Genomic DNA, 15,982 nt, shown 5'->3' with positions numbered 1-15,982 from the left:
GGGAGGGAATTGATCCAAGCTAAACTACGTTCTGATACCACTTCATCGACCCCATTTGAGTGTAGCTCAGCCATCTGAAGTAGACTTGAATATCAAGAAGGCGGTCATTTATTAATGAAGAAAAGCTGATTTGATTTCTTGGTGATTGGTTGGTTGGGTTTTCGAATCTAGATAGAGAAGAAGACGGAAGGAGGGATGCCCCTGGTTCTATAGTGTTGCTTTCGCTATCCTCGTCTTTCGAGCCATTTGCCCTACTACGCCTCTTCATATGCCGAACTGAAGTAATGCTCCAAAAATGAGTCGAATGTACGGCGTGGTGCAGATGAGGACGAAGCATTCGACTTTGCCAGGCGGTCTAGGAGGCTCTTGAGTTTAGCATCGCAAGTAGTGATTTGCTCAGCTAATGATGCCACCATTGACTTGAACTGAACCAGCTCTACCGAAAAATTCGCGATTGGTGGGCTATCATTTCATTGATGGCCCCAATTAGAATGACGCTACCTCGGGCAACTTCGTTAGCCATGAGGCAGTCGTGTTGAAGCTTCTCAATGAACCACTTCTTCGTGAGAACATCCTCATCTTGTTCAACTGGGGTGTTGCGCTTCATGCACATTTTGGAAATGAGGTCGGGGAAGAACAGATGCCCTAACTTTTTGAGGCACACTGTGCGATTTCATGATGGATGAGCTGGCCTACATCAATGCTCCTATACTTTATCAAAAAGGCTAGAAGGAGGACCCTTTCCTTCGTCATGGATGAATCATGCCCACGGGCATGATTATGCTTTTTCAGGAAATAGAGCCACACATTGGCTTCAGTTGTGAGGAAGTTTGAAGGAAAAGAATTGGCTCTTTGGTGGGCAATGTTCCAGGACGCTTTGGGGTGGGCAACAATTGTGAGTGCATGACCAAATTGCTCTTCAGTAGAGCACTCAAACATCCTGTTGAACTCAGCAGGGAGGTTGGAAGGCAGGTAGAGGGCCTTGTTGATTTTCCCCGGGCTCCAATCTACTTTAATCTCCTTTGTTCTCCCAATGTTGTCGGCACTAAGGTTGGCATAGAATTCATTCACAAGCCTGGGGAATAAAGGCCCAAATAGAGCGTAGAAGTAGGCCTAGCCATTCCTGTCGATGAAAGTCTGGATGAATGGAAAGTAGCATCCTGAGGAGCACAACATGGGCCTTCTTTCGACCGGGCGGAAGCTGCAAAGCCCGTACCTGCACAACAAAAATAGAGGGTTGTCGTTTCCTCTCATTTGAGGAAACGGTCTTTGAAGTTTTCGCTTCCTGCAACCCTTTGGAAATAGAGGAGGATTGGGCATGCAATGCTTTTGGAGACATCGGAGCAATGGAGTTTTTGGTTTTCTTGGTGGGTGTGGGTTCAGACGAAAACTCAGTGGGTCGTTTGGCGGTTTGTGTCTGGTATGCCGAACAAGAATGTGAAAGAAGTTTAGGAGGCTTTGGAGCTATTTTAGGGATGGTCGGAGATGGGGGGTCAGTGACGGTGTTGACAAGAGATGTATTGGAGTCTCAAGGACTTCCGCCGTTACTAATTGATCACGAGCATCGGCGACGTCCTTCGAAGAACTATCCGACAAGGGAAACTCCATAACTTTCTTTCAATTCACTTTGGTCTTGTAATGAGACATTCCAGCGGAGGCAAATAGGTGATAGAGAGGAATTTAAAGCAGGGAAAGAGGGGTTGGACAAGTATTTTAAGGGGCAGGAAAAAGATGAATGTGGGGCAGAACGTGGAGGGGTGGTTGGGATAGTGGGTCTTAAATAAGAAACTTAAGAATCAGCCCCCCCCTCCCCCCACAATTTTTTTCTAACTTCTTACACACTCCAATTAATTCAAATTTTAAATTTAAACTTACCTCTCGCTGAAATAATTCATGCTTCCCCTCCAAATTACATACCGCCTTTCCACAATTAAGAAAATACTCCTCTGTTACGCCCATGAATGCCCGCCAGCTGCCTTATTTGTGCTTCCACACGCCGATTGCCATCATGGCCTCTATCTCTCTTCCTTTGTAAAATAAATGCTCCCAAAATCTTCACCAATATGCCATTTATTAAAATCAAATCAGCTTTACAAAAATTAAATCTACCTACCCATAAAACAAATTAAATTAAACATGGAGAGCTTTCAAGTCATATGAAATTAAAATTAAGCTCCTTTATTTTTTTAATGCTTCTCATTTTCTCTTTACGTAGGGGCTAGCTGGTGTGCTTAAACATCCCTTTCCAAAATTTCTCCGCAATAATGCTTTAATATCTACCCGTTCAGAGTGAAGTCTCTGTCAGATTTTAATTCATTTACTATTAAGGCTACATAGGGATAAACCTTCACTATTTTAAATGGTCCTGACCACTTGGACTTTAACTTTCCAGGAAATAGCTTAAGTCTATAATTGTAGAGAGGAACCAATTGCCCCACTTCTAATTTTCGAGGGTGTTTGTGAGCGTTGTGCATTTTTTTTGTTTTCTCCTTGTAGATTTTGGCGCTCTCATATGCATCTCTTCAAATTTCTCCCACTACAGCATAATTAAAATTCAACTTTTTCATAGCCAAGAAGGCTGTGTGCTCCAATTCCAACGGTAGATGATAGGTTTTCCCAAATACCAACTTGTATGGAGATGTCCTCAATAGTGTTTTAAATGTGGTCCGGTATGCCTATAGCGCTTCGTGTAGCTTGAAGGCCCAATCCTTTATACTTGCATTTACAGCTTCTCTAGACGCTCTTGATTTCCCGATTTGAAATTTATGTTTGGCCATTAAATTGTGGGTGATATGTTGTAGCAATTCCATGCTTGACATTATACTTAGCTAGCAATCATGCGACTGCTCTCGGTTCACAAAGTGGGATCCTCTCATCACTTATTATCGTCCTTGGTGTACCTAATTAGGTGAAAATATTCTTCAAGAGGAATTTAGTTACCACTTTAGCACCATTTGTGGGACAAGAAATTGCCCCAACCCATTTAAACACGTAGTCCAGTGCCACAAGGATAAACAGATGTCTGTTAGACAAGGGAAATGGACCCATGAAATCCGTGCCCTATACGTTAAACAGCTCCACTTCTAAAATATAGGTTAATGGCATCTCTAACCTCTTAGAGATATTTCAAACTAGTTGACACTCATTGCAACACTTGACCAATTCATGAGCATCACTAAAAATATAAGGCCAGAATTATCCACTATGTAACACTTTAGTGGTTGTTCTTTGCCCACCGAACTGTGTTCCGTATGGTGCAGCTTGACATTTCTGTAATACTTCTGATGCTTCTGCCTACGAGATGTATTTCCAGGGTATGTTGTCATGTCTTAGCCAATAAAGGAAAGGATCATCCCAGTAGTAGAATTTTCTTTCATGATATAAATGCTTTAGTTGTTGCCTATCCCACAAGTTAGAAAGTTTGCGATGTCTGAGAACCAAGGTTCCTCCTCTTTTGTATCCTTAAGGGAGCTAGTAACTGCTAATCTAGGAAACTATCACGAATTGCAACAGCATCTTGTCCTTCTCGTGCGCCAACAATTTGGGATAAGTGGTCTGTTACTAAGTTCTCAGAACCCTTCTTATCTTCAATCTCCACGTCAAATTCTCGACTCAAGAGAATCGATCTAATCAGCCTCGACTTTGCATCTTTCTTAGTGAGCAGATATTTCAACGCGGCATGATCAGTGTGGACTATCACTTTTGCTCCCATCAAGTAGGCTCCTATTTTTTTTAAACGCGAATACTACTACAAGTAACTCCTTTTTTTGTAGTAGTGTAATTAATCTGAGCCTCTATTAGCGTTTTGCTAACCTAATATATCGGATGCAGCACTTTGTCTTTCTTTTGCCCCATCCTTGTTCCTACCGCGAAGTCGCTGGCGTCATACATTAGTTCAGAAGGAAGCTGCCAATCTGGAGGTTGGATGATTGGGGCGTGGGTAAGTGCACACTTCAGTGTGGAAAATGCCTGCAAACATTTAGAAGAAAAATCAAATTCTCTATCATTTTCTAATAACGAGCATAAAGGCTTTGCAAGTTTAGAAAAGTCCTTTTTATAAACCACCGGTAGAATCCCGCATGGCCTAGAAAGCTTCGAACTCCCTTCACATTGGTGGGTGGCGGCAGCTACTCAACGCGTTGTACCTTGGCTTTATTCGATACATTGATATTTGTAGATACGGTGTTGAAGTGAGTTTTCTTGTTCTCACATTTTAATTTTGCTGTGTGTTTTTGTGAGGTGCATGAATGAGTATGAAGGATTAGAGTATATTATAGACCATGGAATTGACCGCACTTTCCACAGAAATATACGAGAGTAGAGGCGACAACAAGTGGCAGCAAACATGGATAGAATAAATTTGCCAGTTCAGCCTAACGCACCTGTAAGACAAAATGTGAGGATCAAGGAGATAGTAGATGGAGCTCCTGTCGCTGCTAACCATAAGGTAGCAGTGCCCCCTCTCAATGTTGTACTGTTAGCAGACTTTTAAGTATGGAGTGTGATAACCCTCCAAAAGAGAGTTATTCTAGTGACTATTTGCGTGAAAATATGCATTAAAATGTCTAAGTGTGTCGGTTTTAGGTCATAAATAGCTTGAATTGTGTTAAAATGTGAATTCTTAGCTAAACATCCTTAATCTTGAGAGTTTTGGCCAAAACCAACATAAACTCTCATATTTTTGGTTCATTTGCATGGGTTTGTAAAAAAAAGATCAAGCAGGGAGAAAATGCTAAACTAGAGAAGAACAGTCAGGGCATTTTCAAGACAAAGCATGTGAAAGCGGGAGCAAAGCGGTGCGGGAGCATGAAGTTACTAAACAGTTAAAGTCAAAACACGGGATTTACCCATGTCTGTACAAACTCCAGTCGGGTGCCCTAAGAACAGAACGCGGTATTTAAGGGATGTTTTGCCCTAGCCGACAAACACACTGATCCCAAAAAAGACAAAGTTGAGAGATGAAAAGACAAGAAGGAGGAATATTCCCATTTTGGGTGCGACAATTGGCTCGCAAAAGGAGAGCCTCATCTGCTTCGACGAGCTGTCGGCGTCTTATTCTCTGCATTTTTTGCTACTGCCCTGAAATGGGTTGAATTCTCATTTCTTCCATTTTATTTTCTTCACCCATTATGATCTAAAGCCCATCTTCGGGGAGACTCACATGCTGTAACTAACTTGAAATTCAGCCTTTAGCCTCTACATCTATTTTTAAGAAAAGTTGAGTTGTATTTCTTCAATCTTGCGTGACATTGTTGGCCACCTTGTCGTGTTTGCTAGCTTCTGTATTGACCTGGAAGGGCTTACGGGTGTTGATTTGCTTTCCTTGTGATTAGCGCTTTTCTATAACTTTAGGGATACTCGGGAATGGGGTCCCCTAATTATGCCTAAAGCTTGCGTTTATTGCCTGGGTATTTAGCAACGGAAGTTGTACTTACTCATGTTTGGGGTGTCTCGGAAGGGAACCGAGTCGAGCTGGGCATTCATATATGTTGGTGATCTAGAGGGTAGGTATATAACCTGTGAAAGTATGCTGAGTGTCCCCTGCCTTTTTCCTATCTGTTAACTCGTCATTATCGTAACAGCTCTGATTTTCATTTATGCTGTGTACATATTGTTGTCTTTTGGTTATTTTATTTCTGTTAGATAATTCCCATACACCAAACTCATTATATTTCTCTCTGTTGGTATCTACCATATAGTTAAAATATTATCCAAAAATCCACGTGGATACGACCTCGTTACGTGCTACAACCGACAAATCTGTGTATACTTGCACGTGTTGTTAGCATAGTTGTGTGGACGCAACAACAGAAAAATGTCGTCTTATGTTGGTCTTGAGATGCAATAGTGATTTGATTGTAACCACTATATCCATCAAGAAAATAATAATATTCCTGCCCGATCAATCTAGCCAACAACTGGTTGATGAAGGGTAAGGGAAAATGGTCCTTTCTTGTAGCTTTATTAATCTTCCTGAAGTCCATGCATATCCTCCATCCCATAACTGTTCGGGTAGGAATGAGCTTATTTCTAGCATTCTCTACAGCTATCATTCTCATTTCTTTGGAACAAATTGTACTGGGCTGACCCATCCACTATCAGAAGTTGGGTATATAATCTCCGCATCCAGCCACTTAATTATCTCCTTCTTTACAACTTCTTTCATTGTTGGGTTTAGCCTCGTCTGTGACTCCACTGAATTCTTCCAATTCTGTTCCAAGACAATTTTATGCATTCAATAACTTGGGTTGATCCTCTTAATATTTGTTATTGCCCAGCCAGTGGCTCTTCTATGTTATCTCAATACGGCCAGCAACTCGTTTTCATTTTCCTTAGACAAATTTGCAGCAATGATGATAGATAAGGTGTTATACGTACCAAGATAAGCATACTTTAAATGTTGCGATATGACTTTAAGCTCTAGCTTAGGTGGTTCCTCAACATATGACTTCAACTCCTTTCGGCCAACCTCCTTTATGTCCAAACTTTCATGCAGTCTGGACCATGATTTTGCTAATTCCCTCTCACTGTACAAATAGAGAATTTCTTGGCAATCATCATATGCTTGCTCGAGTATGATGCTCAACTTGTTGTTCTGGTGCTTTAGAATAACCTCTGAACTTAGCGTTGCCATCACTGCTTCATCTAACACTCTTAGGATAGCACACTTCTCAACATCTGATGGATATTCAAGGGAGTCGTACAGTGAAAATTTAATCTCTTGATCCTACACCTCACAGTGACTTCTCCTTTATGCACATCCACTAAAGCTTGTCCTATGGCTAGGAATGTCATTCCCATAATGATTGGTACTTCTTCATTTGCATCAAAATCAAGTACAATAAAGTAAGCAGGAAATATAAGTTTATCTACTTGTATCAATACATCCTCAAATTTTCCTCTGGATTTGCAATAGACCGATCGACTAGTTGTAGGGTGATTATTGTCTGTCTCACTTCTTTCATGCCCAAATTTTTATACACTAACTGATATGAACCAAAGTGTCTTAGTCTTCAAAGAGTTAAAGGAAGTTGTTGGAGAATCCTATGTCCAAGTTGACAACAAATTGGAGTTGCATTAAATGCACTCTAGTGTCATTTATGGCAACCTCAAGTGGCATTGAATGAAGTCAAGAACAAGTCCAACTTCATTTACTACAAACTCAAGTTGAATTAATGGAAGTCTAAGTTGAACTCAAGATGCATTAAATGAACAGGACTTCAAAGTACTTGAAAGTAGTTCAAACTCCAGTTCGTTCACTCTTGAAGGGTTACAAACTCTTGGTTTTATGGTGGAGGAGTTTCATTCTCGGATTTAAAGCATGTTTAATTGTATTTTCAGTTTTAAACATTTCATTTATGTGTTTTAAGTTTTATTTGTGTTAGTGGTGGTTATGGTATTGATGTAGTAGGGAGTTACAAATTTTCCAATTCTTTTAGGTTACTTGAAGGGTTGTTTTGGAGGCTATAAATAGCCTAGCTTGATCCCTTGGAAAAACAGATTTAAGATTTGAGTTTTAAGATAATGAAATTTAAGCTTATTGAGCCATGAGCTTTTCCTTTGCATTTCTTGTGTTTTAGAATTGCATGCTAGAATCATTCAAGTAGCCTTGATCAAGCTAACTTGTGGAGTGATTCGAATCTTGAGTTTTGAAACAAGTTTTCTCTACTCTTGATCTTGATCGTCAAGGTAAGTTCGTTCTAACTTCTTCCTTGGGTTGAAATCATCTTGATTTGGGGGTTTTAGCATTTGTGATCTAAGGGTTTGCATAACCATAAGGGTTCTTAGATCCAATTTTACATTTGGTACTTAAAATTTAACTCAAATAGAAAGTAACATACATGTGTAACAACCTTAACAATTGAACTTGCTATTTTTCCCTCTCCGCTTGCAATCTGGAATCATTTGAAAGGCCCCTAAATCTTATTCATGCAGAGAGAGAATTGTGGTGAAAAAAGCAGAGAGAAAGGTGTTCAGAAATTCTATTTGTGTTTGTAAAAAGAAGCAAGTGTTGTTTACGTTACTTGTGAATAAGACTGGGCATGTAAGTATTTTCCCTCCATGGATGCAGACCTATTGGTCGAAACCACGTAAAATCGCATGAGTAAATGTAATTTTTCTCTCTTCCCTTTGTTTTGTGTTTGTTAGCCATTCAGAGAGAGAGATAGAGTGTTGGGTAAGAAAGAAAAAATTAACAAGTGGTATCGGAATCACTTTCTATCAAGAACAAGAGGTTAGTGAAGCCGACTCAAGAAAGATACCTCACGTTCTTGATAATCAAGATTTTTTTTCTTGGAAGATGTTAGCCAGATTCCGAGTTGAACGTTTCGGTGGGAAAGTCAGGTTTGCCTTGTTGAGAGAAAATATCAAGGCTTTGTTAATCCAACAGAAAGTTGCAAAGGCTCTTGATCCATAAAATATACCCATAGACATCACAGAAAAAGAGAAGAATGAGATGAATGATAGAACATACATCACCACTATTCTATATCTTACAGACAATGTATTGACGTAAGAAATTATCGAAGGAACGACAATCAAAATATGGAAGAAACTCGAGAAAATGGTTACGGGGAAGTCGTTACCTAACAAAATTACGATCAAACAGAATTTCATTGGGTTTCGAATGAATTTTAGAAAAAAATTTGGAAGAGAACCTTGATGGCTCCTCAAATATCTCAATGGATCTTCAAAATTTGAGGGAAATGATTGACTTTGACAATCATGCAGCGATACTCCTCAACTCACATCCTACAACGTTTAAAGATGTAAAGTCAGTCATTAAATATGATAGAGATAATCTAACATTTGATATTATGTTTCATGCGTACTACGATCAGAGGATATTTAATTAAGAAAATAAAAGAAAGAAAGTGAAGCTCTATTCTCACGAGGAAGGTTTGATGATAGAAAATATGACAAAAATTATCGACGCTTCATTTGTTAACACTTTTACATTCATTTCTTCAATGTAGTTGAAGGGGCTTGTAAATGGAAATCAGTGAGCTTCAAAATATGGTTCACAAAATCTCATTTTTGCTAGAAACAAAGTAGGCTTTCGCAACACTTTAAAATATAAGAGAAGAAAATTGTTCTCTTACTCAAACAAAATTAGAGAAAGAAGAACCTTTATGATATGAACCAAAGTTTCTTAGTCTTCAAAGAGTTAAAGGAAGTTGTTGGAGAATCCTATGTCCAAGTTGACAACAAATTGGAGTTGCATTAAATGCACTCTAGTGTCATTTATGGCAACCTCAAGTGGCATTGAATGAAGTCAAGAATAAGTCCAACTTCATTTACTACAAACTCAAGTTGCATTAATGGAAGTCTAAGTTGAACTCAAGATGCATTAAATGAACAAGACTTCAAAGTATTTGAAAGTAGTTCAAACTCCAGTTCATTCACTCTTGAAGGGTTACAAACTCTTGGTTTTATGGTGGAGGAGTTTCATTCTCGGATTTAAAGCATGTTTAATTGTATTTTCAGTTTTAAACATTTCATTTATGTGTTTTAAGTTTTATTTGTGTTAGTGGTGGTTATGGTATTGATGTAGTAGGGAGTTACAACCTTTACAATTCTTTTAGGTTACTTGAAGGGTTATTTTGGAGGCTATAAATAGCCTAGCTTGTTCCCTTGGAAAAACAGATTTGGGATTTGAGATTTAGATTTTGATGATTGAATGAAGTTGCTATTTTGCTTCAAAAAGCCTATAGCTTGTTTTTCTTTGCAATTCTTGAGTGTTAGATTTGCATGCTAGAATCATTAAAGTAGTCTTGATCAAGCTATTTGTGGAGTGGTTCGAATCTTGAGTTTAGAAACAAGTTTTCTCTACTCTTGATATTGATCATCAAGGTAAATCCGTTCTAACTTCTTCCTTGGGTTGACATCATCTCGATTTGGGGTTTTAGCATTTGTGATCTAGGGGTTTGCATAACCATAAGGGTTCTTAGATCCAATTGGCTATTGTTTTCTTATCATTTGGTATCAGAGCTCTAGGCTCTAGATCGGATATATGTTTCCGTTTTCGTATTGCTCTTCTTGATCTTTGTTTGGAAATTTTTGTTCTTATTGTTCATCTCGTTACATTCTGTCCACGTATCTAAAATACAAAAAAAGTGTCATTTCCATTCTTCTTTTCGTCTTGTTGTCTTGTATGAGTTTGTAGATCTCTGTATTATCTACAACTTTGTCTTATTTCATATCTTGTGATTCAATTTGCTTCTGGGTGAAAACTTCTAAAATTGACATTCTATTCTGGAAAACTGCTATACCCGAGAGCATGTGTTATTCTTTGTTCTTTTCATTTTTACTTCCAAATCATGCTAGATCTGAGTTGTGCTGTTGAAATTGCCTATTTTTGTTAATCTAGCTGTTGGTAATAAATCATATCAATTGTGTTTTGATTTATTTCCACAACTAACCGTTACTCATTAAATTTTTGGCGGTTACAATTGTCTCAATTAATTTCCAGCAATTTGTTTTTCAATTCTCATGATGTTTTTCTTGTGTAACTCATATCTGTTGTCAAGGCTAAATTAAACTCCATAAATTCTCAAAATAGCCTAATTGTTCAAGAGTTACATTTTCTGGTCTTTTGAACTTCTTGTTCCATCTTAATTATCATGTTCCAATTCTGTCACTTTCTTCTTTAGCTTGTTGCTAATTTGAGTTTTGAATTTACTCCATAGTCAAGTTATTTGAGTGTTTCTTTGTGTGTTATGTCTAACCACTTGAGTTGCAAACTTTGCTCATTGGCTTATGTGAATGAGATTGTGCGTTTCTTGAGAGTGATGTTTTTGCGTGTGACCACGAGTGACTATACCTTTACGAGTGTAAACACGTGAGGGAGTGCTTGTGAGGTCCATTTTTCTTTGTTACTTTGCTTTCTTTTGCAGCCATGTCTCAGCAAAAGTATTATGCAAAATTTTTCCACAACATGGAGCATTTGACAAAGACGTTTCAAAGGTTGGACTCGAGACTCAAATCTATTGAAAGACAACCAACCCATCTGAAGCAAAAGAGGAGGAATAAGTCAATGCACCATAAGGAGTATTTGGAGGTCGAAGGAAGGGAACATGGTGGATGTTGCAATGCTGTCCAAAGGAGAAATCTAGGAGGAGTTCATAAAGTTGATCCTATATTGAGAAGCATCAAGTCTAAACTTCCTATGTTCCATGGAAGTACAAACCCGAAGGAATACATTCAATGGGAACAGCAAGTTGAACGTGTCTTTGATTACTACCCATTAAGTGAGGAAGTAAAGGTAAAACTCATTGTTGCTCAACTTCGAGATTATGCAATTACTTGGTGGGATAACATGTTTTTGAGTAGGAGGAAGAACTTTAAGTGTCCAATAAACTCATGGTATGTTCTCAAGCATTTAATGAGAGAGCATTTTGTTCCCAAGTGTTTCTATAAGTTGAGATCTTTGCGACAAGGTAGCAATAGTGTGGAGGCTTACTACATGGAGATGCAAATGTTGCTTGAGGAGCTTGATCTTTATGAGGATGAGGAAGTTACAATGGCTCGTTTCTTAAGAGGACTCAAGAAGGAAATTGCCGAACGACTTGATCTTCAATTTTATGAGGATTTAGAAGGGATGGTGCAAATAGCCATAAAGATTGAGAAACATCTCCAAAGGAAGTCTACAAGGTATATCCTTTAAAACATTAAAAGCATGCTCTTGGGATGTACCCCAAACAAAAGGAACATTTTTCTTTACCAATTCATTTAGAGGTGAAGCTAGGGTGCTAAAGTCCTTAATAAAACGCCGATAAAAGCTAGCTAGCCCATGAAAACTTCGAACCTCCCCAACATTCGTGGGAGTTGGCCATTCGCTAATAGCCTTAACTTTCTCACTATCCACCTCAACTCCTCGACTAGACACAATGAAACCAAGAAAATTAACCCTTTCCATGCAAAAATTACATTTCTTTAGGTTAGCATACAATTTCTCGTTTCTAAGTGTAGTCAGAACAGCACGCACATGCATTACATGATCTTCCAAAGACTTCGAATACACAAGTATATCATCAAAATAAACAACCACAAATTTTCCCAAATATTCACGCAATACATGAATCATCAACCTCATGAAAGTACTAGGAGCATTAGTTAAACCAAAAGGCATAACAAGCCACTCATACAATCCATATTTGGTCTTAAATGCAGTTTTCCATTCATCTCCAACATTCATACGAATTTGATGATACCCAGATTTCAAATCAATCTTAGTAAAGAGACTACAGCCATGCAATTCATCTAACATATCATCTAACCTAGGAATAGGATGACGATATTTAACAGTGATCTTATTAATGGCCCTACAGTCTACACACATTCTCCAAGTTCCATCTTTTTTAGGCACTAAAATAACAGGCACACTACAAGGACTAAGGCTTTCGCGTACATACCCATGAGCTAACAATTCATCCACTTGCCTTTGAATTTCTTTGGCTTCAGTAGGATTAGTCCTATAAGCTGGTCGGTTAGGTATGGTAGCACCTGGAATGAAGTCAATCTTATGCTCGATGCCACGAAGTGGTGGCAATTCCTTGGGCATCTCCTCGGGAAACAAGTCCTCAAATTCCTGTAAAAGAGAAACAAAAATACTAGGCAAGGAGGTGTTAAGCTCGTTAGTAAGAAAACAAGACCCTTTGTACAAAAGTACAAGAACAGTCTGTTTCGCCATTAAAACATTCCTAACCTCACTTGAACTAGCATACAAGCTCACCGTTTTGGCTTTTCTCTCATTTTTCCCACTAGGCTGATTGCTACTCCCTTGCTTTTCACTCAAACTTTTTTTTTCTCTCAACTCATTTTCTTTTGTTTCTTTTTCACTTTTTGCTTTTGCATCAGCCTCTTGCCTCTTCTTTTCAAGTTTGCATTGATCAACATGCACATCTTTTGGTGACAAAGGTACAAGAGTAGTTTTTCTTCCATGATGAGTAAAAGAATAGCGATTGGCATACCCATCATACATTACCCGACGGTCAAATTGCCAAGGTCTACCCAACAATATATCCCCGGCATGCATAGGTACAACATCACACAAAACATCATCAACATATTTTCCAATAGCAAAAGAAACAAGAGCTTGTCTACTCACCTTTACCTCCCCACAATCACTCAACCATTGAAGTTTATATGGTCTAGGATGTGGTTTTGTCTCTAAGTTAAGCCTCTTGACCAGAATAGAACTTACAACGTTGGTACAACTACCACTATCAATAATCACACTACAAGGCACAGTTTGGACAAGACACCTAGTGTGAAATAAGTTCTCTCGTTGGTCTAGGTCATCCTCCTTAATTTGAGTACTGAGAGCTCTCCTAGTGACTAAGGACATATGTGTAGGGTCCTCTTCACTATACTCCTCACTCTCACATTCACCATTGTCGTCCTCTTCTACCTCATCTTCCTTCTCATCTTCTGTTACAAACTCTCCTTCTCTAATTACCATAGTTCTTCTATTAGGGCAGTCTCGACTGTAATGTCCTACTCCTTGACATTTCCAGCATTTAATATCCCGATTCCTCACATTAGGTTCATCAACTTTCTCTTTCCCCTTCTTGGAACTCTCTCCTTTCTCAAACTTTTCTTTTGGTTTCTCATATGCCTCTCGATTTCTAAGTTTAGAATCAGCACTCTTACTATCCGTTTTCCATGTAGAAGATGAATGGGAAAAGGGCTTAGTAGAATACCTTTGAGATCGCCTTTGGAGCTGCTTCTCAATTTTGATGGCAAGGTGCAACATCTCTTCGATGTTAAAGTAAGGTTGTAGATCAACCTTATCCGCAATCTCCTTGTTTAAGCCATTAAGAAACCGTGCCATGAGATTCTCCATGTCCTCTTCAAGATCCAGCCGATTCATCAACGTATCCATCTCCTTGTAATAGTCCTCCACAGACTTACTACCTTGTCTCAACACTTGGAGCTTTTGCGCTGTGTCCCTGTGGAAATGTCTAGGAACAAATCGCCTCCTCAACAACTCCTTGAACTCATACCATGAATCGATTGGCGCCTCAAGGTTTCGTCTCCTAATTGACATTAATTTGTCCCACCATGTTACTGCATAATCTTTGAATTGAGCAAGACATAGTCGTACCTTCTTTTCTTCACTGAAATTATGGCAATCAAACACGAACTCCACTTCTTTCTCCCATTGAATGTACGCTTCCGGATCAGTCTTACCATAGAACTTCGGAAGTTTTAATTTGATGTTTCCCAAGTTTCGATCAACTTGAGCATTCGCTCGTGGGGCTCTTTGGAAATTATGATAGCCTCTTCCCCGGCCTCTCCCTCGATCTAAGCCACGACCAACGTGTCTATCACCCCCTCTTGGACCCGCTAAAACTGTAGCCTGATCGTCCTCCCAATGATCGGATCCATCACCTTCATACTCATCCTCATCCATAACACGTGGTGGTGGAGGTGGTGGAACTCTCTCCTGAGCTTGGTTTTGTGTCTCCAACCTTCCTATCCGTTCTGTCAATGCCTCCATGCTACGAATCATTCGTTCAACAGTTCCTTCTAGCGCCTCTCTCCTCCGGGCATCAGAAATATTGCCTTCATCTCCAAGATTAGCCATGCTGTAAAAACAAAATAGAGTGACAAGAAATGGACCTCACAAGCACTCCCTCACTAATTCACTCGTTAGTGAAGTTCACTCGTGTTTAACCCTCAACACTCAAAATAATGTATCGCTCCCTTACAATCTCTCCCTCACAACTTAGTACACTCTTATGCACTTCAAACAAATCGGTAAGTGAGTCTAGCAAAGTTAAAAGCTATGTGCATTTCAAGTGGTTTAGACAGCACATAAGAACTCAAACAAGAGTGTGATTTTGGGAGTAACCCGAATAACAACAAAGAAACAAGTTAAGAAAAAAAATAATGGACAGAGTTATAATGGAAGCTAGAAAGAAACAAAAGTAGAGTTAAAGATAAAGATGGTTGGGAATTAAGCAACAAGGAAGTAGCATGAGATTTCAATGCAAGGCTACACAAAGAAGTAATGACAAATGGGGTCTTCTATGTTTTTTTTTCTTCTTTCTTTCGTTTTTTTTTTTTTCAGTTATGGATCAGCAAAAGCACAATAATGCTAACAATAAATGCTTTCACGTTCAGTTTTTTTTTTTTTTTTTTTTTTTTTTTTTTTATAAATCAATCAGCAAAGTGCACGAATTTCACCACTAAGAAAGTCGAATCATAAGACTTCAAAGAAGACAGATTTGTAGATAAGATCCAGATCTATAATAATGCAGAAGACGAAAATTGGAAAAGATGAATGGAATTGATACTTTTTTTTTTTTGTAATTTTTTTGACAGAATGCATATGCTTAGATATAATAAAACATAAGCAAGGAACACAGAATTCAAAGAGATAAATGCAAGGAAACATATATCCGATCAAAGAGCCTAATGCTCTGATACCAAAATGTTAAGAAACCCTTGAGAGTTGGATCTAAGAACCTTGCTAACGAACAAGACCCATAGAACTCAATCCCAAAAACCCCGAAAACAAGTATGGAATCAACCCAAGGAAAAGTTTTAGAACGGATTACCTTGATGATCAATATCAAGAGTAGAGAAAACTTGTTTCTAAACTCGTGATTCGAATCACTCCACAAGAGGTATGATCAACACCGCTTGAATGATCCTAAGATGCAAATTCTAAAGACACAAGAAATTGCACAAGAAATGGGAGATAAATCTCTCAACCAAGCTAATGAGAAAACTCACTTTTCATTCAACTTCAAATTGTGTTACAACAAGACATCTCAAGGCTATATATAGCCATCCTAACAAGCCATATGAAAAGTCTTAAGCAAATGAAAAGACTTGTAACTTACAAGAAATGAAAAGACTTGTAAATGAAAAGACATAACTTACGAGAAATGAAAAGACAAGCAAATGAAAAGGTTAAGAACATGGAAAGGCAACCAAAATAATTGCAATCCCGTCCATAATGAGGGATGTG

General features: G+C 38.6%; 1 protein-coding gene across 1 annotated transcript; it reads right to left on the bottom strand.

Moving 5' to 3' along the window:
* Positions 1 to 11,867: 11,867 nt before the first annotated feature.
* Positions 11,868 to 15,553, bottom strand: LOC148212924 (uncharacterized). The gene is made up of 5 exons (XM_088120434.1): positions 12,986 to 15,553; positions 12,414 to 12,589; positions 12,213 to 12,278; positions 11,996 to 12,101; positions 11,868 to 11,879 (listed from the first exon to the last, which is right to left on the bottom strand). The coding sequence occupies exons 1-5, from the start codon at positions 14,588 to 14,590 to the stop codon at positions 11,868 to 11,870; spliced, it is 1,965 nt and encodes a 654-aa protein (XP_087976560.1). The 5' UTR covers positions 14,591 to 15,553.
* Positions 15,554 to 15,982: the final 429 nt, after the last annotated feature.

This window comes from Momordica charantia (genome assembly GCF_013281855.1).
Source record: "Momordica charantia cultivar OHB3-1 chromosome 2 unlocalized genomic scaffold, Mcharantia_2.0 BLBB01000002.1, whole genome shotgun sequence".
NCBI classification, from domain to species: domain Eukaryota; kingdom Viridiplantae; phylum Streptophyta; class Magnoliopsida; order Cucurbitales; family Cucurbitaceae; genus Momordica; species Momordica charantia.
The sequence above is the reverse complement of the archived record's forward strand: the minus strand, read 5'-3'. Positions and strand labels throughout refer to the sequence as shown.

Excerpts from the sequence above, each read along its gene's own strand:
- LOC148212924 (XM_088120434.1), bottom strand. The coding sequence starts at position 14,590 with ATGGCTAATCTTGGAGATGAAGGCAATATTTCTGATGCCCGGAGGAGA. Across the intron at positions 12,590-12,985 it reads CTTGGCAATTTGACCGTCGG|GAATTTGAGGACTTGTTTCC; the intron begins GTAATGTATGAT and ends TCTCTTTTACAG. Across the intron at positions 12,102-12,212 it reads AAGATTGATTTGAAATCTGG|TACTTTCATGAGGTTGATGA; the intron begins GTATCATCAAAT and ends TAATGCTCCTAG.